The sequence below is a fragment of the Semicossyphus pulcher genome, unplaced genomic scaffold (assembly GCF_022749685.1).
Source record: "Semicossyphus pulcher isolate SPU_LCO1_2020_fin unplaced genomic scaffold, fSemPul1.0.p SCAF_8, whole genome shotgun sequence".
Lineage (NCBI taxonomy): Eukaryota > Metazoa > Chordata > Actinopteri > Labriformes > Labridae > Semicossyphus > Semicossyphus pulcher.
In genome coordinates this window covers 14042701-14067207 of record NW_027211759.1, presented here as the reverse complement: position 1 = coordinate 14067207, position 24507 = coordinate 14042701, and the positions used below count along the sequence as shown (strand labels likewise).

At 41.0% G+C, this 24507-nt stretch overlaps 3 protein-coding genes across 3 annotated transcripts; 2 read left to right on the top strand and 1 right to left on the bottom strand.

Annotated features, from left to right (window-relative positions):
- Positions 1 to 211: 211 nt before the first annotated feature.
- On the top strand, positions 212 to 4217 carry svip (small VCP interacting protein). The gene is made up of 4 exons (XM_069687277.1): positions 212 to 694; positions 1002 to 1052; positions 2106 to 2219; positions 2757 to 4217. The coding sequence occupies exons 1-4, from the start codon at positions 632 to 634 to the stop codon at positions 2769 to 2771; spliced, it is 243 nt and encodes an 80-aa protein (XP_069543378.1). The 5' UTR covers positions 212 to 631; the 3' UTR covers positions 2772 to 4217.
- On the bottom strand, positions 4187 to 21690 carry LOC138613574 (growth arrest-specific protein 2). The gene is made up of 8 exons (XM_069687284.1): positions 21549 to 21690; positions 17404 to 17565; positions 15140 to 15264; positions 11767 to 11908; positions 10511 to 10574; positions 10216 to 10420; positions 10025 to 10132; positions 4187 to 5771 (listed from the first exon to the last, which is right to left on the bottom strand). Exons 2-8 carry the CDS (start codon positions 17546 to 17548, stop codon positions 5556 to 5558), a joined length of 1005 nt encoding a protein of 334 aa, XP_069543385.1. The 5' UTR covers positions 17549 to 17565; positions 21549 to 21690; the 3' UTR covers positions 4187 to 5555.
- Positions 21691 to 22296: 606 nt separating this feature from the next.
- Positions 22297 to 23767, top strand: fancf (FA complementation group F). The gene is made up of 2 exons (XM_069687270.1): positions 22297 to 22348; positions 22615 to 23767. The coding sequence occupies exon 2, from the start codon at positions 22666 to 22668 to the stop codon at positions 23698 to 23700; it is 1035 nt and encodes a 344-aa protein (XP_069543371.1). The 5' UTR covers positions 22297 to 22348; positions 22615 to 22665; the 3' UTR covers positions 23701 to 23767.
- The last annotated feature ends 740 nt before the right edge of the window (positions 23768 to 24507 follow it).

Below are 24507 nucleotides of genomic sequence, written 5' to 3'. Positions count from 1 at the left end.
ATCTGAGGTACATTCAAAATCCTACTACAGCGACGATTTTACATTAACATTCAAATAAATAGTTTGTAACTAAGACCACTAGTGAATACCATGAATTAGCTATGAACAACAGTCTCGCATTTGTTTTTATTACTGATATGACCATTAGGTTCATTTAACTTGAAGAAAACAGTTTCAACGTAACGTTATTGAACACACCCTGGAAGATTTGTCAGCAGGTTGAACCAAAACAAACTCAGAGGGAAGCTATTTGGCTTACGTGTATGACTAGCTTGCATATATTTTCCAAATGCCGAGGCGATTAAACAAGAGGTGTGCGGTACAATAATCAATATAGGTTGATTGAAGAAGTTACTGGGCTTGTAGTGGTAGTTTAAGCTAGCTGTTAGCTAGAATGCTATCGTTACCGTAGCTAACAGAAGCCGTTAGCTAACGGTAACGTTATGCTAGGCGACCTGACGGCAGCAGTTGGGAGTAGAAGCTGCTGCTTCTTTTGCCTTAATTATAAGTTAAGCTATTCAAACTGGCTAAATTTAACAGATAGTTAGAAAGTTGGCTTATTTGGCTAATCTGAGACATCGATAACTCACTTTCTACGTTGCCTTTACTGCCTAAAATAACAACTTAAAGTATGGGGATGTGCTTACCGTGCCTTGGTGGAGCAGCGGACGACGTTGTTGTCACTCCGGATCCAGTAAGTTGATTTATTAAACTTTTATAAGCAGCTGTGTTACAAGATAAGTCAGAATATCGCTGTATTATTATTATATGTATTATGCATTTATGTAAATGTGTTGAACTTAACGCTACTTGTTTTCAATTAATCATCTTTAGGACACCAATAGGCCTTACAAGGTTACGTTAATGTTCAGTAGGCGTTGACTGTGTTTAGCCTCAGTAAACAGGCATGTTAAGTATGCTCCGGGCCCCACATTGTTAACGTTTACTTAAGACAGTTTGCTTTCTGTTGAAGCAAGCTGACCAATTTTCTGTTTGTTTAGGAGACGAGGAGACAACAGCTAGCTGAGGCCGCTGAAAAGAGACAAAAAGAAGTAAGTTTGCCACGTTTGTCTATGTGTCAAAGATTAAAACACTGACATGACAGCGTTATAGTACACTTAGCCTCCATATTATTGGGTTCACCTGGCTGAAACACATGTACTCTAATACAATATACTGTATTCTATTTAATACATCCTACCATCATGAATGTTATACATAAAACATAACTCATTATAATCCAACAGCCTAACACACCACAGCCTCTAAAATATACCCAAAAGTCAGAGAGAGAAATAAAACCAAACAAAATCAACTTTGCAAAGGTCTGATGTACTGTATGCTTGTTGAGAGAGCATTGCTTGGTTCTAAATTACATTAATAATCTTTGTAATATAGCTATCTATTACATAAATACACCCATTTAAAGGTAGATGCACTTGACAGTGGGGTGAGTGATTTTTTTATTGTACAGAAAAGCCACTTGAAACACCGTAAGAGCCATGCTAAAGTTGCATCAAGGTAAGTAGACATGGACCAGAGTGAAAAAACCTCTTGGCCAGGTGAATCCTTATCAATTGGCTGATGTCTCAAATACCACATCTTTCTGCTCCGAGCACCGAGCCCTAATCCACAGTCACTAGCCACGGTTACGTTTCCTGCTCCATCCTTTATCTGAATTGTCTTATCTGGCAGTTGAATGCTCCTTTCCTTGTTGTGATTTAATACAGCTTTCGCTTTTTTTGTTAAAGGTTCTGATGATGAAATGATTTCTTAAAAAACTGCTTTCAGGGGTGCAGGTTTAGCTCAGTTGGTAGAGCAAGCGCCCCATACTAAGAGGCTACAGTCCTCAACCCACTGATTGCAGGCTAGACTCCCGTTCTGTGATCATTTGATGCATGTCATCCCCCACTCTCTCCTCCCCATGTTTCCTGTCTCTCTCCAGCTATCCTATCTAAAGGCAAAAAAATAGTCTTTAAAAAAAAGTATTGGATAACATGCACCTCTTGTATATTTTTTTTAACATATAAAAAAGATGTCAACACTTTTTTTAACGAAGCAATTGCCTAGTAGTGCTCGATCATACTCCTCTCTCTCTTTTTCAGACAACATACAGGGGTGTTAAAAATCCAGAAGCAGTCGAGAGGAAAAGGAAAAAACAAGAAGAGATTGAGAAACAGGCGATGACCACCTCTGTGTCTGGTGGCGGCGGGTTGAAGGTAAGTTTACCTTCCTCCTGTGTGATTTGTGGAATAACAGAAGCATCGTAAAAATCATTCCAATACCTGGACACGGACATTGATTGATACTGGGTACTCATCAATTGCAATAGCAATTAAAAAATATTTATTGTTACTATTATATAAAGGCTTAGTTGTTGTTGTAACTCTGTATGGCAAAACAAGGGCCGGCTCTCAAAACACAAGCCTTGCATAATGTACTCGTTGCTGTTTAATTAATGATTTTTTTCAGTGTAAAAGATTTCCAAATTATTTACACTTCTCTAGCTCTGACTAATGTAATACAGACTATCTTTAATCACTCTTTCCTTGTGAAACTTAAGATGTTATCTAACATACTGTTGAAGCAATTTTCACAAATCAATCTCTAATCTATGTGATGTCAAATTTAATCTACATCTAGTCGAATAAACATCTAATCGAACGATAATTGATATTGTATTGTATTGATAGTAAACCCTCCCTGTGTCTCAGAATGAAGATTGTTCTGATGATTTCTTCCTCTTTCTTCTCCAGTGGCAGATGGGCTGAAAATCTACAGGATGAAATCTGAAGTCCTGACTCCAAAAATACATGAAGTATTGCTGTAAGATGACTTGAGAGATGTTTGAACTGCTGTCCGTTTTTTTTAACATAATTTCTTTGCCTATTTAATTTTGTTGTGACAGTTGTTATTACACAGTTGTCATGTTTCACGCAGTTATTACAAACAGAACAGCAGGACCTGCCCCCATGTTGCCAAGGTACACAAGCCGGTTTAGACCTTTAGTCAGGGATGTGCAAGCATATACACATCATACTGTATTAGTTTAATTAGCTTAATGATTAAAAAGTCTTACATGGACTAAGACCAGATATCACATAATACGATTATAAAGTCCAGCAGTATCTCCGTTATTGTTGTCTTAAGAAAACAAAGCTATCCTCAACACATTTGACTACAGTACTCACTATAAATCCACAGTCTGTTATGCATATGACACATTTTACCGGTCAAACACAGTTTATGTTTACAAAGAAATGTAAGTGGGCTTATTGTAGGATTAGTTCACACTTATATTATTTCACCTTGTTTAGGGCTCCATTTGTTGGCAAAACAAAGACCAGTTCAAACCGTGCTGAAACTTGTAATGCAATGTGCCTGTCGCTGGGTGATTGTTGTCATCAGTGCACCAGGAAGCACAAACTACAAACGTTACAAAATGTGCAGCCGTTACAGAATACTTCTGTGAAATGTAAAACAACACTAAAACATTCTCGACACGGTACAAATGAAAAGGAGTTCCACTAGGATACGTCCTTGGTGACCTTGTGCATTTGGCCTTTTGCACTTCGGACTGGTCTTTGTCATCGCTTATTCAATAGGTCCTTTGTTTTTTCTGCACAATTTGAGTTTGTTGCTTTATATTTAATGTATGCAAAGAATGATGCTTTAGCTCCTTAATTTAAATACTTTATGAGATGTGTTTGTGAGATGCCATATGAAAAACAGAGGCTATTGTTAGACATGTCTTTGCACACAATTTGTCGACATTTGGTGAACAGCAAATGCTCAAACCCTTTATGATGAAGGAGAGTCATGTGAAACACAATGACAACAGGAAGAAACAGAAGGATAAATTGTGTACAGCATATGTAGTGAAGTAAATTTAATGAGTGCTTTTCTTACAGCCTTCACTTGATCCTTAAATGCTTCCGGTGCTCTTAACATTTTGTAGAGGAGGAAATCCAGCCAATGTTATTTGCTACAATAAATCACATTTCTGCTACTCTTGTGTCGATTTCATGAATGGATTTACTAAATCTATATTATGTATTAGGTCATATCGGATTAGGATGTCGTTACAATAATCAGTAATACAATATGCAACCCACTGCAGCTGAGATATACTCTATACTGTGCTAATTGCTGACTTGTACTCTTGATCAGTTGAATGTTTCTTGTCTTAAATTATGAACTGCTAAAAATAATAACTTTTAAACTTTTCAAGTTTTGCGAATTTATTGAAAACTTACATCTAAAAACAGATATTGGACTTCACACTTCCCATACAAGCCTTTGGGTTACTCTGCATTGCCATCGATCTCATACCAAACACACCTTTGAAGAAGAGTTTGTACAAATTAATACATTAAATGATAACATAGTGAATTGTATCTATTAATTGTAAGAAACCAAAACGTAAGAAACAGATTATTCAAGTCTCAATGATTGCACTACCTCTAGAGGTCAGTAATATACAACAAACTGAATAACTAGAAGAAATGAATGAATCTGCTGTATTTTTATGAACCATAAATCATCATACCGCATCTTGTACATTTGATTGTCCCTGGACTAATAACGGGATTTATATAAAAAGGTGCCATTCAAACAACACAAATGACAATAGTATACAAATGGATTGCATAGAATATTATTCAATGTGTTAACGATCTAAGCATTGCTTCATTTTCTTAGCCCACTAAAAAAAATACACAATAAAGAAAAAGTCATAATATTTTATGACCTATGTTTGGCTTCTACATGAGATTTGGCAGTGACACAACAATAGACATTGGACTATCGTTAAAAGATTTGGTAAATAACATTTCTTTGGACATTAAAACCTCCACTTATTCTCCTGATGTTTTACTTAAAGCTCAATTTGCAACTTAATGTGGTGCCCACTTGAACCTCCCATGTGATCAGAACTGTAACGGGATTTAGGATAAAAATGTTACGTCAACAATGCGAGCCAAAAGGCAAAAAAAAGGGGTGGGGCAAGACTTTGCTTCAGTGGAAAATGTGCACTAGCTTTCTGCTATTACATTTGCAGAGCAAAATGAGCTCCTTAAAGGTCCTGAAACTTTCTTGAAACACATTCTTCATTTCACTCAGAAAAAGTTTCTAACATGTAATGCAGCCTGGTACCACAGGCCTGATCGACAACATGAAAGGAACACGTGTACCCATTACAAGTGATATGCTGCTCTTAATTAAATGTACTGCTTCACTTTTACCCAGTTAACTCATTATGATTGACACATTATTTAAAGCTGTTAACACGTCTATAAAACCAAATTAAAGATTATGGCCCCACTAGTGTGATTCAAGATTTAATCTGCACACAAACATCCATTTGACTGAATTACCTTTGATTCAGAAAGTATTACTATCACACACGTGTGCTTTCCATGATTGCAGCTGTGTCTGTAGCTATTACACACACAAGAAGACTGATTTGTTAAGTAGCTACATCCGCTCTGCAGTAAACATTGGCAAGAATTCACCCTCTGTGTCCTTTCATCGTTGGCACTTTCCCGTCCTTGTCTTCACTTTTTGCTGCGGTAGTGGGCTGCCACCACCAGGTAGCTGTCAGGGGTGAGGTCTTTGATATTGGGGGACTTATTGCTGCCGCTGACGGGGGAAGTCTTGCCCTCCACTCGGGAGATTTGGAGCATGCGGCATGGGTCGTGTTTCAGCAGGTAGCTCTCGAAGGTCTCCCAGCCTCCACCTACACGCACCATCACGTGCTTGTTGTGTAGCATCTGCAGAGAGAAGCAGGATGACAGAGTCACTTCTGATGTCTGAGCATCATTAGAGAGCTTTAAGTGGTTGTTGCTGAGCGCTCTCTTCTATAGGACCGATGTCATTTCACTGATTGAGGCTTTCCTTCTCAGGTTGAATGAACAGTTCAGCTTTGATGTCGGAGGTTATTGATAGACTGGTTGATGTCCCTGGGGGGGAGATTTCTCCCTCTCTAATCAGCCTAATGTCATGTTGAGCAAGCTGCGACCAAACACAGAATGATTGATTCATTTCACTGTTTCATTTCTGGAATTACACAATAAACAAGAGTCTACTGCCATGCGAGTGGCTCTGTGAGACTGTACTCTGGGACTGCAATATTTTGAGCTAATTGCAAATAAAACTATGCTAGCATAATTATAATGGCAATGCCAATAAGCTTAGGCTAAGCAGGTGTAATTTTGACCACATTTATCATCTTAGTTTGGCATACTAAAGCTTTTATGTTCTGGTCGTGCTAGGGGAAAAGTGAGGGCGTTGACAAAGTCATGATTCATCCCCTGGGGAACACAAGTGTCCAAATACAGATGCATCCATCAAATCATTGTCCAAAATGTGAACCAGCTGGCTGCAGGAAAAGTCTGAGTTACACCAAAGTTATTTAGATACATCCTCTGGGGACCATGACTGTCTGCACAAATTATCATGACATTTGATCTAATAGTTGTGAAGCTGTTTCAGGCCAAAGTAGTCGACTGACTGGTCAACAGATACACTGACAGCTAGCTGCTAGCATGGCTACATGTATTTAGAATATGGGTGATAATCACAAACACATTACACTTTGCTTACCCAGGGAATTGTATACAGTGCTTATTCACGGTTCAATCTGCAACGTTTGCTTCATGAGCACGCCACCGGCAGCATCAGGGCATATTCTCAAGGTTGGGTACCATGGCAACGTCGGCCGTTAGAATAAAGAAGAAATAAAAGGCTGGGGTATGTTGGAGGCTCAGACACTCACATTCCCCAGAGTGTGTGCGCATACAACATGTCTGCCTCACCATGGAGCCTTATCACCCCCGACCTCATTAACACATCGTTACACCTCTACTAAAACAGACCTGATTATTGAACATCATTCTCTGTAGAAATATTCAGGTTGTTATAGAGAGTATTTGTTTGATGTATTTGACTGGAGAACAATTCAGACAAACACCAAGCTGGATCGTCTGATAAAAAGGTTGAACTACCTCATGAGATTGTCACCTCAGTCGGGCCCGTTATGAGGCTTTCTGCCCTCCAGCAGCAAAACATGCAACATTTATAAGCCTCTTACAAGAATCAATCAAGGGGGCAGTGATGGGGCACAGCTCCCAATCACCAGCTCCAGGCCTCCAGGCGACTGTGACTGTGGCTTTAATGGACCTGAGTGATGCAAGAGGGGTTTCAATCACGCTGCTTTGGGACAAGACCCTCGCTGGGGCCCATTCTGCCTCCTCCACGACCACAGAAGGACGGAGGCCCCGGGCTGAGCTCGGACAGCACCTCCCACAAACAGCGCGATGCTACTCTGCCCTCTTGTTGAGGCTACAACCACCTCATTTACTGCAGGAGCGGAGAAGGTCAGCCTCTCAGGCTGTGCAGATAATTATTGTGGACTCGACTCTTGTGTGCTGCTGTTGTGCTGTACAGACAGAGACTTGGCCTTACTGTATTCATGCCTTTTCAGTGGAGGCAGCTGCCGGGGGGCAAAAACATCCGAGGAATTTTAATTAAAAAATCTTCACTGTGAAGACAGCAGGCTGAGAGACGGAGGAATGGAGGTTTAACACATGCATGAGACTGATTAAATGACATGTCTCAAATGCGGTAACTGCGACCAGTACACATGATGACAAATGGTGATAAGCGTGTAAAATTTGAGCAATTTTACCGTTGTTAATTCTGTCTCCATTTTTGTTGTTCATGAGTTTTCCTCTCTTTTTAGCCTTTTCTGGGGTTTTTAATCCAAATAAAGGGTCTCATAGGGGAAGTTGTTTGCTGCATCTACTGTATATACATATTATATTTATATTGGTTGATATGTTAGGCAGTGGCAGACTATATATTGTAGAGCAGACTGGATCAGATCAACACTGTGAGCCTCTTGTCCTTGGTTTCTCAGCAACACCTTGAATACTAAAGCCTGCAGTCTTTAAAAACACTTAAAATTATGATGAATATTCAGATTTACAAATCTTGTCAGGAAATTACATTTTTTATCTTCATTAATACTTTAACACACTTTTGTTCCTGCAGACCTAACAATGACTGAGATTTGATCGGGGTTAGATTTTACATGAGTAGCTGCAATATAATCTGCTGACAGCAGAGGACATCCAAGAGTGACCGCTTTCAGAGCGTCTCCACATCCTGAGCGTACCGTCGGCATGAATCACTTTCTTAGAGGTGTGAATCCTGGTTGTGGGTTGCCAAGGAACCAGGATCCCGAGGGAACCAGTGCTACTTCTCTAATCTGTTCCTGCATTTATCTTCCTCTGTGTTCGCCTTTGTCCCGCCTACCAGACAAAGTCGAGTAACATGTCCTGTGTTAGGGATTCAGTGTGAGGTAATTTATTCAACCAGCAGCTCCGGGTGATACCGCTTAGTGAAATATTTTCCTAGTAATAACTCTGTGATCAGACCGTATGGAAATGTGTGGATGTGATTTCATTTTATAGCCAGTGAGCCACGTTATGTTTGGCTGGAGACGGACATTGTCTGAATACCATCACCAGTAAATGAGAGCTCGCAGCAGAGCGGGCTCTCCAGACACAATGAGTTACTTTCATCCCAAAGCCAGACCCAGAGTATCGACACGCTGCCATATGCTGCATGAAGGGAGAGCGGTTTGCACTGCAATGTGAGACTGTATTGTTTTCACCCCAAAAGTGATGAATTAATTAACAGAGCAGATGTGAATTACATCAGCAGGAATAAGAAGCTGTGTCATTTCTGTGAGGTTTCCTCTGCTTTCTCGTGTTCCACCCGTTAAAACACAATTATATTTTCACCTGCTTGCATGACACTTTAGCAGCTGAATGTCTGGTGCTTGATTAATATTAAAGTTTTACTTAACTACATTTTAGAGGGAAAAATATTGAACTTCTAATATAACTACATTAATCCAGAATTTACAATTACTTATAGTTTCCTGCATATGTTTTTAAATTATTACTTGTTTTGTTTTATTTTCAATAATTATTGGATTTATATCCTAATAGTATGATCCATGGTTGGATCAAAAGCTAGCAAACAGTACATGACGTATAACAATGGAAGAAGTATTGTGACTCTTTACTTAAAGCTCCTGTGAGGATTTTTTCACTGGTTATGAAACAGACTGAAATTAATTCTGATGTCTCTATATGACCTACAAAAGCAAACCAGACCATCAGCGTCAAGATTGATTATTTCTATGTAGTTATTTTTAATGCCTGAAACCGCTGACGGGAGGGGAAGGTGTCAGACAAAGCGATTAACTGCACGTTGCCTTTGTTTACATTTTCCAGGGCAGAAATTCAAAGTGAGAGATACATATGAAGAAAGCAGGATGAGACTTTTTGTTAAAAACCACCACTTCAGCTTGTACAGGACAAAATCAGAGGTATGGCTTTGTCCACAGGGGGCGACAAAATCAACACAAACCGAAAGTTCCTCACAGGAGCTTTAAGTTAAAGTAGCTATACCTAATCTTCCTCTTCAAAAAGCACAGTAAATGTTCAGAAGGATTATTAGCAAAATGAAATATTATACATAAAAGTAGCCATTATACAGGCCCTTTCAGTTTGTAATTGTTAACAACTGACGTGTAAATGATATAACATTGTTGCCTTAAATTAAACTTAATGTAACTTTTTCAATAATCTCAAATTGATGATTTGGATAAAAAAATACTGATTATATGATGTTTGTAACGTGTGATTCTGGAGTCATCAGTAATATACATGTCAAATAAATTATGTGAAATAAAAAGTACAATATTAGCCTCTAAAGTCTCTTGTAGCATAAAATTAAAGTATTCAAATAAGTAAAATACTTCAATTCCACTTAAGTACAGTAGTAATAAAATACTAATAAAATACTGCTTATATGTTAGTCAGTTATCCAACACTCCAGGACTTTTATTTTGAAGTGAACACTTTTCTATTGCGGAATTTATAAGGAAAGGATTTGATGTGAAATAACACCAGCTGCTGCATAAATCTTAACCATGTTGTGATAAACTCACCCGAATAAAAAGCATCTTCTCCCCCACGCGGTATCGACCCTGTGAGTGCCTCTCCACACAGAACTTATTCGGACATCTGCAGGGGGGGTCATCGGCGATGTGTCTCACCTGTAACACAAAAAAAGATACACAAATTAAAAGATGTTTTCATTCTGATATCAAAAACCAGAGGTACACTCCTGCTAACTTACAGCATCGTCCAACAGCTTCCCTGTACTTTTCTTGCTGGAGCTGACTTTGGTCGGAGTCGGAGTCGGAGACGGGGAAGGAGATGAAGAGGGAGACGGGGGGAGGGGCTGCGAGGGGGATACAGGTGAAGGAGGTGGTGGAGGTGCTTTCTCCTCTTGTTCAATCTCCTTCTCCAGTTTTATAAGGCCAGGAGGCTCCACATTGTACCTTTGTAGAGCAAGGAAACAAAGAGCATGATGATTCAAAGAATAAAATGGGTGAACTTAAATAAGCAAAATATAAACAGCAAGATCATACCGTGATGATATCCGTCCCAGCTCTAAAAGACAGAGACACACTTCTCGGGGCTGCTTGTGAAGAACTGCGGAAACAGATCACATTTTACCATTGGGTAGCGACAGCATATAGACATTGTATGGTGTCTAGAAAAAGGCAACGAGTGAGGATGAGTGGCTGTGTGATAGTAAGAGACACATGAAAGTGAGCTCATGAGCTTCATGCAGTCAAACGTCCCTCCCCTCTGCAAACAAGGCATCCCAAATCAAACAGAAATACTTACACTTTGGATTTATTCTTATAAAGGCCTGATGTGTTCAAAACTAACCAAATATATGACGTGGTAGTAAGAGTGGGTAGAAGATGTATGTGACACAGCACACCATGCATTACAGACAGAATATCCACTGCATGATAGCAAACCTGGTGTTCTTACATCTACTGCTGAACTGATAAATCCACCCAGAGAATAAGAGAAGAAAGAGAAAGAAAACAAGGAGACATATGTCACATTTTACATCACAAAAACATGTGTACTGCATGTGACGGCGCAGTGCTTATAGGTTCGAGCGTGTGTAACTTGGCCTCCAGAAATGATTTGCATAGCTAAAATTGCTTGAGCGTTGGTCGAGCAGCCATTAGTCAGAAATTACAGGAATGTATGAGTATGCTTCATTTTTCTGTCAGTGGCAGGGTCACATACTGTTTATCTCATAATAAGGACAGCGGCATATTTCATTGACATAACTCACACTGCAATAGATTAGAGAGACACACTGTAGATAACACCGAGAGTGCTGATGAGGAAGAAAGCAAAACGTCCCTACTCTGGGCTGAAGAAAACATTTGCATAGCGTTGGCCTACTTTCTCGCTAACTCACACCCTTCAGTGTGTGCTCCCTTTGTTTTACTGCAGACATGCCGTGCAGGAGCACAGTATTGGAGGTGCTGATGTCCTAAAGTTAGGTAGAGCTTCTCCCATAATAATGCTGCCCTTGTGAGCTTTGTGCGGATGTCAAAGGAGTTGAAGCGAACCCTGGAGATGCGAGTCCCCGGAGCCTCGGAGGGGAGGAGAGGGAAACAGTCCAACCTGCGTGATACTCTACCTGCACAATCACACCATTCACAGGAGGTAGAAATCTGAGACCGATGCCGCAGCAGTGCCAGTCACAGCCAAACCCTGACTGTGTTGTGCTTGTTTACAGACCCCATGTTTGCCCAACAGTCTGATTTTCTAGCCTGTCTTGTGTTTATGGTAGCAAAAGAGACACACTCACCTAAATCCTCTGACTCAAACAGACACGTCTCCCCAACTCCAACCTTACGACACCAGGCCAGGAAGTTGGCTGTGTTGTCCCGTGCAAAAAAGGACCCGGAGGGAGCGCTCTGCCGACATGGTATCCTCCGGTTGGGAATGCTCTGTTAAAGACAAAGAGAGGTTAATGGATATCTTCATGTCGATGAATATCCCGACCTCTCATTGAAGAATAGCACTTAGACATAACAATCATCCACTTGGGTGACTTGTCCTGCCCAAGTCCCTGAATTTCCATCATAACATTTTTTGATCTACACTGATTTCTTCTCCATCTGCCGAGTCTCTGGTTTCAGCTCAGGATCAAGGCCCTTCTCCGCACAGATCAATATGGGAGATGGCGGGTTAGGCTACTTTACCAGGCCTTCCATGATTGGGGATCAAATGACATGCTTATGGGTTTCAGCCCCCACGCGGTCTGTTCGGGGAGATTTATGCGCCTTGCTGTGGTTTTACGCAGGATATGTGCGTCTGTGCTATGAGAAAGGTGCAATGAGCTCATGCTGGAAGTATGCAGGCTTTTGTGGGTATTTTTCTTTTCTTTCCAGCCTCTCCTTTTGACTTTCTTTCTGTGATCCTTTCTGTTGTTGAGGTACTTTGCATTCCTGGAGAAATAATCTCCGCCACATAGCCAGCGTCGTTTGATTTAACAATCAGAATGACTTGTGGTGGTTTGCTAATTATCTGCACTTTTTCATAAGTGCACAGAAGGCTCAGAACTTTTGGAAAACATTTTAGAGATGGTAACTAATAATAAGGATAAAGAAAAAAAGTTGCCTAAAAATTCACATACTTTTCTTTCAGATGATCTAGAAGGTGATAAACTTTAAACATTACAAACTGCTCTACATGCACACTTTGAAGGAATAGACTAAACCACTGTCATATCTGCTATAGCCAGCAGCCAGTTAGCTTAGCTTAGCTTAGCATAAAGACTGGAAACAAGGGTAAATAGCTAGCATTGCTCAGTCAATCACTTGTAAAAACTGCCCACCAACACCTAAAACTTGGGGAGGGTAGAGGATTGGGTTGGCGCAGTAACCTCCGACTTATCCCAGCAAAGAGTAAACAATAAAACCAAGAAACACCACATAAAATATAACCTGTTGTTTCCACATCTTTGTTTGTGTACGGATAACTTAGATAAAGATATAATGTGTTATTTAGTGAATTTTAGACAATTTTTGCAATTGAACGGAGCTGTTTTTTTATGTTGTGCTACGCTAAGCTAACAGAGTGCTTGCTAGCTGTAGTATCACATTTAATAGGCAGATTTTATTTTCTAAGCTAGTTACCTTAAATTTCATGGTAAGGCAATAAATGTTAGCAGCATATGCGGTGGTAGTGTTGAACTTGACACATGGCGGTGATGTGACAAGAAGAAATATCATTTCATTTATCTGCAGCTGACACTGATTGAGCTAAACATGTGGGATGATGTGCGTGAGATAGCAGCTACAAAGGGATTTATCTCTGCTGGAATCACTTAGTCAAACCTCACACGCCACACAACGACTTATAACAGGACTTGAAAGCAGAAAGAAGATCTCTTTAAAGTGGTAACAACAATTAAAGCTCATAAAGTGCTATGCTAAGCTGCTAAAGCCACAATTGTTTGGGATGAATTATAACCGTATAATGGAGTAAGATGACGTACAGCGTATCAGGCATGGAGAACGTGATTAATCTTTCATGCTTCTTTGCAATGAAAGCACTTCATGTGAGCTGTAAGTCGCTATCATACAGACATAAAGCAATAAATCATGTTGTATTAAACATAATAATAAAACTTTGTTTGATTTTAAAGCCTGCAGGTCAAAGTAAACCTCTCTCCCTTTTTTTTCTGAGGTTTCTTCCTGCCTCCGGACTCCTCTGTCCTCTCTTTCTCTCCCTGTTAGCTTCCACGATCAATAGGCTCCTCTATTCCAGTGTCCCACGGTCACTGACCTCAAGTATTTCCTCACATCCGTGCAGCTACACTCACACTGAGATCAGGAGACCCACCGTCATCAGCACAGTGATGCCTCGGTGCAAACATCAACAACTCTCACTAAAGACAGAGCCAACTTAAGAGCCTCGCTTCCTTCCCTCTGGACAGAAACACGCCCTAATGAGAGTTTCCCTCTGCTAGGAAACATGTAATCCCACTGAGCACCAGATGTACGATCAATGTGCAAATAAGAACAGATACTCAATACGTGCATTCATGTTTGCAAGATAATGCTTTGGTCATATTCCAAAGCAGTAAGGACTGAGAAAATGTGAAACACGTATGAAGGCAAATATTAGGTTTGATGGCTTCTATTCACAATATGGACTTTCTATGGAGTGTTTTAGAGCAGAAACGAGTAGAAAACATTCAAATATCTTATTTTTCCCTCCTTGATTTGCTGAGGAAATCAAACTTTGCTGCAGTCGCTAAAGTTCTGATACAATCTAAAGATTTGCCCCCCACTAAGTTTGTTTTCCCGAGCACTGACCCAGTTAAATACGCTATAGCGCATTTTGCTGGCTTACATTACAGATAGCATCGTGCAATGTTACCCTTTAATGTTAAAAGTGTATGTATTAAACCCCCACTCAAAGCTAACAAGAAATGAATGTTAACCATAGTCCTGCCAATTCTCACAGGAGACGAGGGGCCCCATCAGCTAATGTGTCCTTGCCAACCTTATATTTTCTCTTTTTTTTTTGCCCTGTTTTTTCTTCTTTATGGCCCGCTGAAGGCTGCGGGACCCATCCCCCATTTCCATCCTCCATCCTCCATCCTTCATCCCAGCCTTTGTGCGGCTCTTTCTGAAGTTTTGGATTCGTGGCTGCTGCTGCTGAGCTGACAAAAACAATTAACTTCTACGGACTGGGATGAATATTGTTTGAGCTTCTAATGCCTTTCTTTTTTCTGTGTCAGTCTCCTAAAGTTATGATGTCACTGTTCCTCTGAGACAGGAGGGCTTTTATTGATCTTATTGAGGGGAAACCTAATATAAGGGTGTAGATGTTTCCTGTCTCTGTGTGAGTCAATAAAACTTCAATACTGGTCCCAATAAATGAAGCACAAACAGGGTTTCATACAGGATGGCACACAGGAGACTAATATTAAACATTGATTTAGATTGAAATGCTTATTGATTTGATATTATGTTGTTAAACTAGTTGAAAACCACTCAGATGTCAGTCAAAATGGTCTTATAAGTTACCGCCTGAATGATAGATCCTCTCTTAGTGTTCATCATTCAAACTTAAAGTCAGTCCAGGAACACTATATCTCCCAGATTGGTGTATTCTCTGTAACTGTTATCATGCCAGGCCTCTGTAACCCTCAGGTTTCTCTGTACCTTGCTGTTTCCATGCAGGCCTCCGTTACTCTGCCTGAACTTCTCCTGCAGCGTCTCAGCCAGCTGGCACAACAGGAAGCCGTTGTCCAAGCGATCCATGAAGCTCTCGGCGGTGATTTCCAGACCTAACCAGGGGACACATAAAGAGAGCAGAGAGTCCAGCAATAAATCCAACATAAAAATGCTCATTTTAGAATATATATACTGTATAAGGAAATAAAATATAATTTCCAGATGCCATGTTATTGACTCGCAGAGACTGCCTGGCTGATCGAGTTTGGCTTGTGCTGCTGGGTTTATGCAGCGCGGCAGAATCCAAATGTGCAAATATTACGACATGGGGGAATCTTAGGGGATTTTTTGGTAGTAGGGGATGGCAAAGACATGGTCACATGAAAAGGGGGCGTCAGACTGTGCACAGTAAAGCCTCATTATCCTGCACGGTTGCAGAAATAGATTAGTGATCAACATGTGGTGTCCAGTTGACTGACTTCCAGACGACCATTCCTTCTTAGTTAGATCATCGTGAAATAGGAGGTGGTGGCAGGGGGGTGTCTGTGGAAAGAACCCGGGGAGATTTTTTTAAATCCCTTCTCTGCGTCTTATAGGAGGAGGGGTCTGGGGGGGTTCGACGTTTAATGAGTTCCAAATGTTGTAATTGAGCCCAGAAAAGAGAGATTGAAATCTTGAGAAAGACTCACTGAGCTCTCGTCTTAAACGCTTAAACTCTTCCTCGCTCCTTGAGGCAAATGCGTTCCAGAGGGGTCTCACGGAAACATCTAAGCTCTAATACTCAGACCTATAAATTGCTCACAACAACAATATGACTCATCAGCACGACCAGGCATCCGCCTCCCACTCGATCAACGATATACCGCACCGCTCCTCCCACCTGGATGTGTAAGCACATCAGCGCCTTCTTTCTTCGGAGGTGCTGAAAACACAGAGCACAGTTTAAACCAACAAGTACTGTGTGTTTACTGGAAACACATGGATGCTTCTGAAGCACATGGGTCCAAAGTTTTAGTTGTCCTTGATCGCAAAGCACTACAGCTTTCCAGATCAGCTGGTTGTAGTGCAAACACGCAGGCCCTCCAGAGATAACAGGGACGATACGGAGGTTGATTTAAGTTGTTAACACAGGCAGGAGGACGTTTCAGGAACTTAACAAGAAGCGATTGTTAGACTGAGTCCAGTCTGACGTCCCGTAGAGTAACTATGAATAATATTAACCACATTAAGTCGCATAATTCAAAAGCAAATTCAGAATAAAAACCATAAGTAGATTTTTCTCCTGTTAAAGTCTTTACACTCTTTAACAACACATGCGGATAAAACACTTGGTAAACATTTTGCCTGTAGTAAATCTAGGGAACAATTACTTGATTATTAAATTAAAACCTAATCTGCTGAAGGAATCTGAAGAATTTGTGTTTTCCTTTCAAGAGCCGATTGGAAGCTTTATTAGGAATAAATCTAAACCTCTCTTACTATTAATAACAGTTTAAGTTATGAAATCTACTATTTTTCCCATTTTATAAACCATGAACCTTACTGAGTCATCATCTGCTAACCTGCACCCGATTAAATCTGAGTCTCTAATTTCAAATCAGCTCCTCAGAGAGCGTCATGCTTTGTGACTGCACTGTTTAATATGAACACTACACCAGCTCATTCATTACGCAGCAGCAGCCTCGCACCGAGCTTCTGCTGATTATTCTCCAGCCCCGGCTCTGCATTATTGGAGAGCTCTTAATGACTCCCATTATTCACTTAAGGTGAACCTATGGCAGAGTGACCATTGAAACTGGTGCACACGTTCCTGTGACTTTAAAATGGATTGTAATGAGGTTCAGATTGATTCCAGGCCCCTGCACAGGTGTTTACATCAGCAATACCGGTCCTGTTAATGTTGGAGACGAGGACATTTATTCCAAGATATTTCAAGGGAATTAATTTGAATGAATCAGCAGCAGCACCTTGTATTTGTTGGCAAAGTTACTTTGTGTGGGAAATTACTAATTCAACAAAAATGTAGGCGCTATTAGTTATTGAATTACCCGTGGAGTGAAAGACGTTATTCTGACTATATCAAACAATGAAAGATAAAATGAACACCCAATTTGTCCGTGTAAATCATTAACATACGACTTATTGGGCTGGGTCATTGTCATCTTAAGTTTCAATTAACAGACATTAATGGAAACAGATTGATTGAGATGCAACGGAAGGCAGGGGCAGCAGTGTGCAGTCAGATGAGTCACCGAGGATGTTGTTGAGCCACAGGGCGAGGTCTTCCTTCATGGGCAGCAGGCTGGCTTCATGTCGGCTGGCGAGCCACTGGTGGTACTGTTGCATGTCTGTGAGGCCGGGGCCGCTGGGCTGTTTGGGGCTCAGGGAGCTGCACATGGTTCCCTACTGACGGCCTGAGGAAGGAGAGGAGGAGAAGGAGACAGTGAGACAATGCACTTGACACATCTATATATGCTGTAGGTCATTATGGGTATAAAATGTAATACTTTATACAGTGTTTTAAAATCATTGTGTCCGAAGACATCTGACTTCTTCCGTCCTCTTCCTGGTTTGGTTTACAGTCCACCTGATGACATGCGACGCTCTCATTGACCCTGGCAGCACAGTTTCTGTCCGCCTCTTCACTGCACAAGAGACACTTTTACACCAGTCAGACTCGTACAGTGAGACTCTTATTCAACAAACAGCAGACAGGAACAAAGGGCTCCTTCAGATGACTCCGCAGCCTATGATACAGTCCATGATACAGTCTGAATCAATCCCGTCCACACTGCAGCGAGCCGTATGTTACAGCCTGACAGGGAAACTGCATGACATCAATATTCAGAGCGATATTTAACAGCTACTTATGAGACGATTCACACAGTCTGTTTCAATACAAGCCAAGTGTTCACTGCAGGAGCTTTAAAGTGAAAATCTTTCGGTCCAGTGTCACTCCATTAGTGGATTTACAGCCGAGACGAGGGAGTAATTGACAAAACAACTGGACAGCAGATGTGAGACCAGAGCAGAGTGACAACATGAATCAACAGTTAATATTACCAGCTTTAAAGAGGAGCTTCTATGACCTCTGCTATGTACACTTTGACATGGAAAGATACATCTTTATTTTGTGTTGTTATTTTTGTTGCTGTCTGTCTGTTGGTCTCCATCCGTCTCTCTCTCTCTTTCTCTCTCTATGCCTCTTTCTGGGCCCAGCCAGTCACAGCAGAAGGCGGTCCACCAATGAGTCTGGTTCTGCTCGAGGTTTCTGCCTGTTAACAGGAAGTTTATTCTTGCCGCTATTTCCAAGTGCCTGATCATTGGTGGATTAAAATAAATAAATGTCTGTTAAGTCTCTATATATCAGCGAATGAGGTAACACAATGGTGATTGAGCCTATGGCCCACTGATGAAAGCCTTTGCATTTGCAGTATATAGTATTATTATGGACTGGTGCCCGGTTAGTGACGCGTTTTCCATCAGCCAGCAGTGGTTGGTCTGCCAGAGAGGGTAGGCTGAGCTAAGCGGCTGCTTTTCCGGTCTCTGTTGCGAGTAAACAGTAATCTACTATGGCTGAACAAACAAAGAAAAGATGGATGACTACAGATACAACTTCAACAATAAGTGAAAATCCAAAGAAAAAGAAACAAATTCGACGCTCAGATGAAGGCAAACAGTCTAAAAAGGAAAGCGACCGTCAGCGAGGAAAATCAAGAGTTACAACCGTGACAAAGGGAGCCAACTGTAGACGTCCGCAATTGCCTTTTATCGCCATAGGGTGCCACCAAATAGAACGAAACTGAGAACTTCAAAATTATATCTTTAATGTTGGGTCTCAAATAATAATAATATAACAAGGACAATGCTGTAGACCTGTGCTATATGAAAAGTGTCGTAAAAAAGTTTGTTGTGATTTGGAGCTATATAAAAAAAACTGATCAAGTATTGATTGATGGACACCGAGAGAGGCAACTTTACGACTAAGAGATGGCAGCTTAACAAGGATACTAAGGACTTTTCAAGGCTTTCATTACTCTATAGGCTGCTGTATGTACGTAATGAAGAAACTTAATTTTAAGGATAAAAAAGGAAAAAATTGGGCAGCAAATACTGTTTCTGAATTGTTTCAAATTGTCTTCTTTTAAAAGAAAAAGTAGGTCACAATGCTCTAGACATCTTTCCTTTTCTGTTACAGATTACTTAACAACACAGAATGACAGATTGACTGATAAGATTGTTAAAAGTTTTGCCTCCAGGTTAGACACAAACAGGAACATCCTCTTCCATCTCCATAGAAGGAAAAACTCACCAGGATATTTGATGCAAATTATAAGGATTCATTCAAACTAGGAAGCGAAACTGCTGTGAACAATTAGTTCATAGTTTGCGAGTGCTGAAAATATCCTCTGAATACCGAGTGAGTGTAACACAATGTGAAGAATCTGACCTTTAGAGCCGAGGAACATTTCAAGGTCCCCGTGGAGTCGGCTGCAACCAAATCACACCGAGGTGCAACGCTGGACATCGGGACCTTGATGTCCGACCAAGGTCGCCTTATCTTCATGACGACAAGAGCTCCTGGCTGCGTACACACACTAAACTGTGCAGCTCAGCACTCACACACAGGTGCTACATTCCCACGTCCACTGTTGAGCAGGCTGACGGACAGAACAAGGGCAGTGGGACGACTTGTGATGTCTCACAGAACAAGAGGCATTCATACAAGAACATTCACTGCTGTTATGTGTTAATAAACAAAAACATGGGTATTTTATGTATCTGTAAACGGGCAACATAAGAAAATACTTCAGTTTTAAGAACAATTTCTTTTTTATATATTATAAACAAATGTTGGAAGCAGGGATTTCCTGAAGGGACAAGACAATACTCTTGCTTCTTTATAAAGAAATATAACCTAAAAATTATATTGCCCTTTTGGGAAGAGATTATTTATCTTTATGTAAGTGTCGATCTTTGTTTAGAAGCTGTATTCTTCTCAGCAGAATATAGATTAAACATTATATTGGGTTTCTACCTCTGTCTGAAACAACCAGTTGTTGTTAAACATACCTGGTGCCTCTCACCACACTGTAGCCTGACCTTTGACCCGCAGGCCAAAAACACAGCCAGCATGGCCGCTCTGCTGGGCTTCATCTAATGTTATTCCCAGTATCAGAGCCAGAATCTGAAAGCAGGCTCGGAAATAGACCATTATAGCCCAAAGATATTCAAATATACACAGATATTTAAATATATGTTATCATAGTCAGGAAAGCCTTGTGACTTCAGTGAAGCCGTCATAACCTGCCACGGTCTGCTGCAGATTGCTTCAGGAAAAAGGCATATGGACGGGAACTCGAATGCTGAATCACATCAATTAGCAAAAAACAAGAGCGGCTCTGTCCTCATAAGTCTCGCAGCCCCTTCATGCCTTTCTCTTCTACAACAGTTAACTGATCTGGAGGCAGATTTGTCCATTTAAACAAGAGAAGTCAGCATGTTTTCGACTGCAGATAAGTGCTGTTGTTGTGAGGGGATGTTGTGTTCAGGTTCCAGATTGTATCATCAGCTGTGTGGTCCTTAAAGTCGTCATTCCAGCAGGAAATATAAGCCTGAATATTCTCCTGTACGATCTCACATTAAACAAACAAAACATACAGTAAGCCTTGAGCACAGAGCGTGTTTATATATTCACAATATCATATTACACATTCCTATAAAACTGTTCCTGTGTTCATTAGCGCACCACATGGAGGGTCATAAATCCTGAGCTGGGATCCTGCACTGATTTATTCTTCTTTCAAATCTCAATAAAGACCCCTGTGTCGTTAACATTTTTACCATTGACAAACTGCATTTCAGACAATATGTCAGGAATATTTACAGAGTGAGAACTAGTCTGAATGTAGAGTAATAAATGGGTTTTGGCTGGTGTAGCTTTGGCCTCTTAAAACACTCGGCTGCACATTTGTTTTACAACTGTAATAATATTTTAAAGCTGTCTCCTCCTTTACAACTGTCACAAATAAAAACAGCCACAACAGACGTTCACCACTCTGGAAATAGGATCAAGGGAGGACGCCTGATGAGTTATGACTGAAATCCAGCAGAGCAGCCACTAATTAAAACCAATGCTAACACAGAGAGAAAGATGTGTCAGATTCTGTAATTTAAAACTCATTAAATTACTTTTGAGAGGGAAAAAATGTGCAGCTTTCTGACTGTCAAGAAGTGGCACTAAAGTGAGCCCAACTTCAGATAAGCTACAGATGATGACGTTAAAGCGCACATCACGAGTTAGTGGTTTTAAATAGGCTACAAGATGCAACCAAAAACAACAAATGCAGAGAGGCATCCAAACCTCAGCGAAAAAAGGCTCCTTATCTGTGCTCACCCTGGGGGTTCAGCTCGTCGGTTGTGCACCTTTCTCTCTCTCGTCCTGTGAGCTGCTGGATCCCAGTTTTCATGCTTTTCAGCGCGGTGCACCGACCCACAGGTTAGGCTCCAAAACACTGGACCAGTGTGGGCTGGGGAGGTCTTTCTCTCCGCGCGTTTGCACAAGGATCTGACTGCACACTCACACATATGTACATTCACACAGCCCGCTGCTGCTGATGGGAGGGAAGTTTGATCCTGCTGGTACTGCCTCCCTCCTCTCTCCTCTTTGTTTTGCCTCATTATGACATTACTGGACTGAATTCAGCAGGTCAGCCCGAGAAAGTCAACCCGTCGATACACTTGATTTACTTGTTTTTTTCTGTGTTAGTGTTTCCCCATGTATCTTTTCAAACGGTCAGACCCTGGCTATCTCAAATTTACAGCTATGTTTGCATCGGTTAAACGTAATGACACAGTTTTAAGTTGTAAATAAATGCAAAATGATTCATGACACACTGAGAAGCAGCAGACACATTCACAAATACATGAATCGTGGATAGTTCTGTTGTTAGAAATGCATAAAAGAAAGTTATTTTTCTCAAATCCTAAAAATTACATGGATTTTGATGAAAATCAAAACGTGTCAGTATGGAATAAGTTTCGCTTCGTACCTTAATGATGCAACTTTTATCGCAAGAAATTACTCGGTGGCTTTTATTTTGAAGGAATATAAATTTGGGTTAATCTTGCACCCAATGGCGCATGCGTCGTGAAGAGAGCGGCACAAACAAGCAGTCGGATAAGAGAAATGGAGAAGTGAGTACAAACGCAACTATGTTTTTTTCCACTAAATACACATATACAAATGTGACATATTCACTTATATACGTAACGCTATCTGGTATTTACTTCTTAAAATACTTTGTTTTGAAACGCGCCACCGGAAGTACTGTTTAACAGTTCGTTTGCATCTAGCTAACTTGTAGCTAACCTGCTAACTTGTTGCTAGCTCGGTAACGTTTGAGCAGTTTTAATTAGAGGGCAGTCCAGGAGAATGTTTAAGTTGAGTCTCTGCTCCGCAGTGAGTGACCAGCGGTTCTCACAGGCTGAGCTGTGAACGCAGAGAGCGCCACATGGAGGCGGTGCTGAAGAACTTGGCGGACACGGCGGAGCTGCTAGCCGTGGCTGCGCAGAGCGGTGTTGTCCAGCAGTGGGATAAACAAACTCTGACCCGAGCTTTTCACTGGGCTCGGTATTGCGAAAACCTTTTTTCTAGGTTTCACAGCAACCCCGCGATAAGGAGGATTATGGAGAAGCAGCTGCAGCTCACAAATCAAAGTTTAGCAGCTGCTTTTCCTGCATACACAGAAGTCTCCTTCTCGGACCTCTCCCGGTGTCAGCACCTGTTGCTTGTTGGGCTGTTGAACAATCCCGATCTGCCGGGCTCCATCATTAAGATACTCTTTGACACTGTGACTCCTGTAAACAACAAACTGAGTCAGTATCAGGATATTACGGGCTTCTGCAGCCAAATCATTGTGTCCAGATCGGCTTGTAAATTCCTGAGTCCTCTCACAGACCTGTCAGCTGTTGGTGCTGATGCTGAGGTGCAAGGGGTGATGCTGATGGAGAGGCTGGGTGCTCTGCTGAGCCAAGGCGGTGAAGCCTGTCGGACAGAGCACTTTTTAGACTTTGTCCTCCAGGGATGTGAAGGAGAAGCAGAACACTTCTGTCTGGTCATCGCTGCTGCTCTGCTGACAACAAAAAACTCAGCTGCACAAGCTGCTTCACAGGATTGTCTCTTGAACTGGATGCAGAAAAAAGACAGACTGCTGCGGCACACGTGTTCTGCACTACCTGCTACTGTTCTAATGGACCTAGCAAAGGAACACTTGAAATTTAGAGATGCATACTGTGAAGTGCTGACGCAGTGGGCCTCTGACATGGAGTACGACATAAATGAAGGTGAATGGGTTCAAACCAGCACAAACCATGTATCTGTGTCCTTCCAAAGACTGACTGAGCACTTTCTGGCCTTGTTTGCAGCCTGCCCCTCTCTGAAGGAGGATGTGGAAAAAGAGCTAAATGCTTTGAAAATTTCTGATGGGGACTTTGATGTCAAAGGTCTCAGTGTTTGGGGAGACCTCCTGTCAGCATTAAACAGCTGACTGTCAGTCTGTTACAGATGGCAGAAATACAGCCACATTTTTGTTTGTGTATGTCTTGATGCAGAGATCTGACCATTAAACCTCTATACTTTTATGATTCCAACATAATGTGTCCATAGATCCAATTATTGGAAGCTTTAATGACTGATAATGCTTGTTCAGATCAGGTTCAAACCTTTTAAAAAATTTTACCAGTTGTAGTCTTTATATATTTAGGCAGAGTTCTGGAGCAGCACACACAATCAACATTTTGTTGTCACTACCAAAACACAGGTATAATTTGTATTGAAAATCAGCCTTAGGGTCAGTGCAAAATCAACACATACAGCACAAAACACCTGAATGTTGTTCTCAGTTTATTTCATTTTTTTGAAGTTCTCTAATATATGTGATTGTACACCGAAACGGAATAAGACACAAAACATACCAGATAAATTTACAGGATACAAAGATAAGAAATGTATAATTATGGGAGACATTCCTGGAAAGCATTACACTAGCCTGGTTCTTTCACAGTAGATACTTGTATATAATCCTCTCCATGCACCTTGTTATAATAGAAGGTATTGATTCAATTGAATAGTTGTAAAAATTGTCACAGGGTTTGGACAGATGGTGGCGTCACGTGCTGCCTTGTAATCAGCAGCAGCACGTGGCCTGACTGAATTAAAGGGAAAGTAATTGTTGGGCACTAAATAGTTTACACTTTATAAATGGGTCTCTGGAGAGTTAAGGCTTCATTCAGCACCATAAATTCCAACTCACTACCTAATAATTATAGATGTGCTGTTTTAAAACCATTGTGTT

Excerpts from the sequence above, each read along its gene's own strand:
- svip (XM_069687277.1), top strand. The coding sequence starts at position 632 with ATGGGGATGTGCTTACCGTGCCTTGGTGGAGCAGCGGACGACGTTGTT. Across the intron at positions 695-1,001 it reads TTGTTGTCACTCCGGATCCA|GAGACGAGGAGACAACAGCT; the intron begins GTAAGTTGATTT and ends CTGTTTGTTTAG. Across the intron at positions 1,053-2,105 it reads CTGAAAAGAGACAAAAAGAA|ACAACATACAGGGGTGTTAA; the intron begins GTAAGTTTGCCA and ends TCTCTTTTTCAG.
- LOC138613574 (XM_069687284.1), bottom strand. The coding sequence starts at position 17,548 with ATGTGCAGCTCCCTGAGCCCCAAACAGCCCAGCGGCCCCGGCCTCACA. Across the intron at positions 10,575-11,766 it reads GTTTGAGTCAGAGGATTTAG|TTCTTCACAAGCAGCCCCGA; the intron begins GTGAGTGTGTCT and ends CTGTTTCCGCAG. Across the intron at positions 10,133-10,215 it reads GGAAGCTGTTGGACGATGCT|GTGAGACACATCGCCGATGA; the intron begins GTAAGTTAGCAG and ends TTTGTGTTACAG.
- fancf (XM_069687270.1), top strand. The coding sequence starts at position 22,666 with ATGGAGGCGGTGCTGAAGAACTTGGCGGACACGGCGGAGCTGCTAGCC.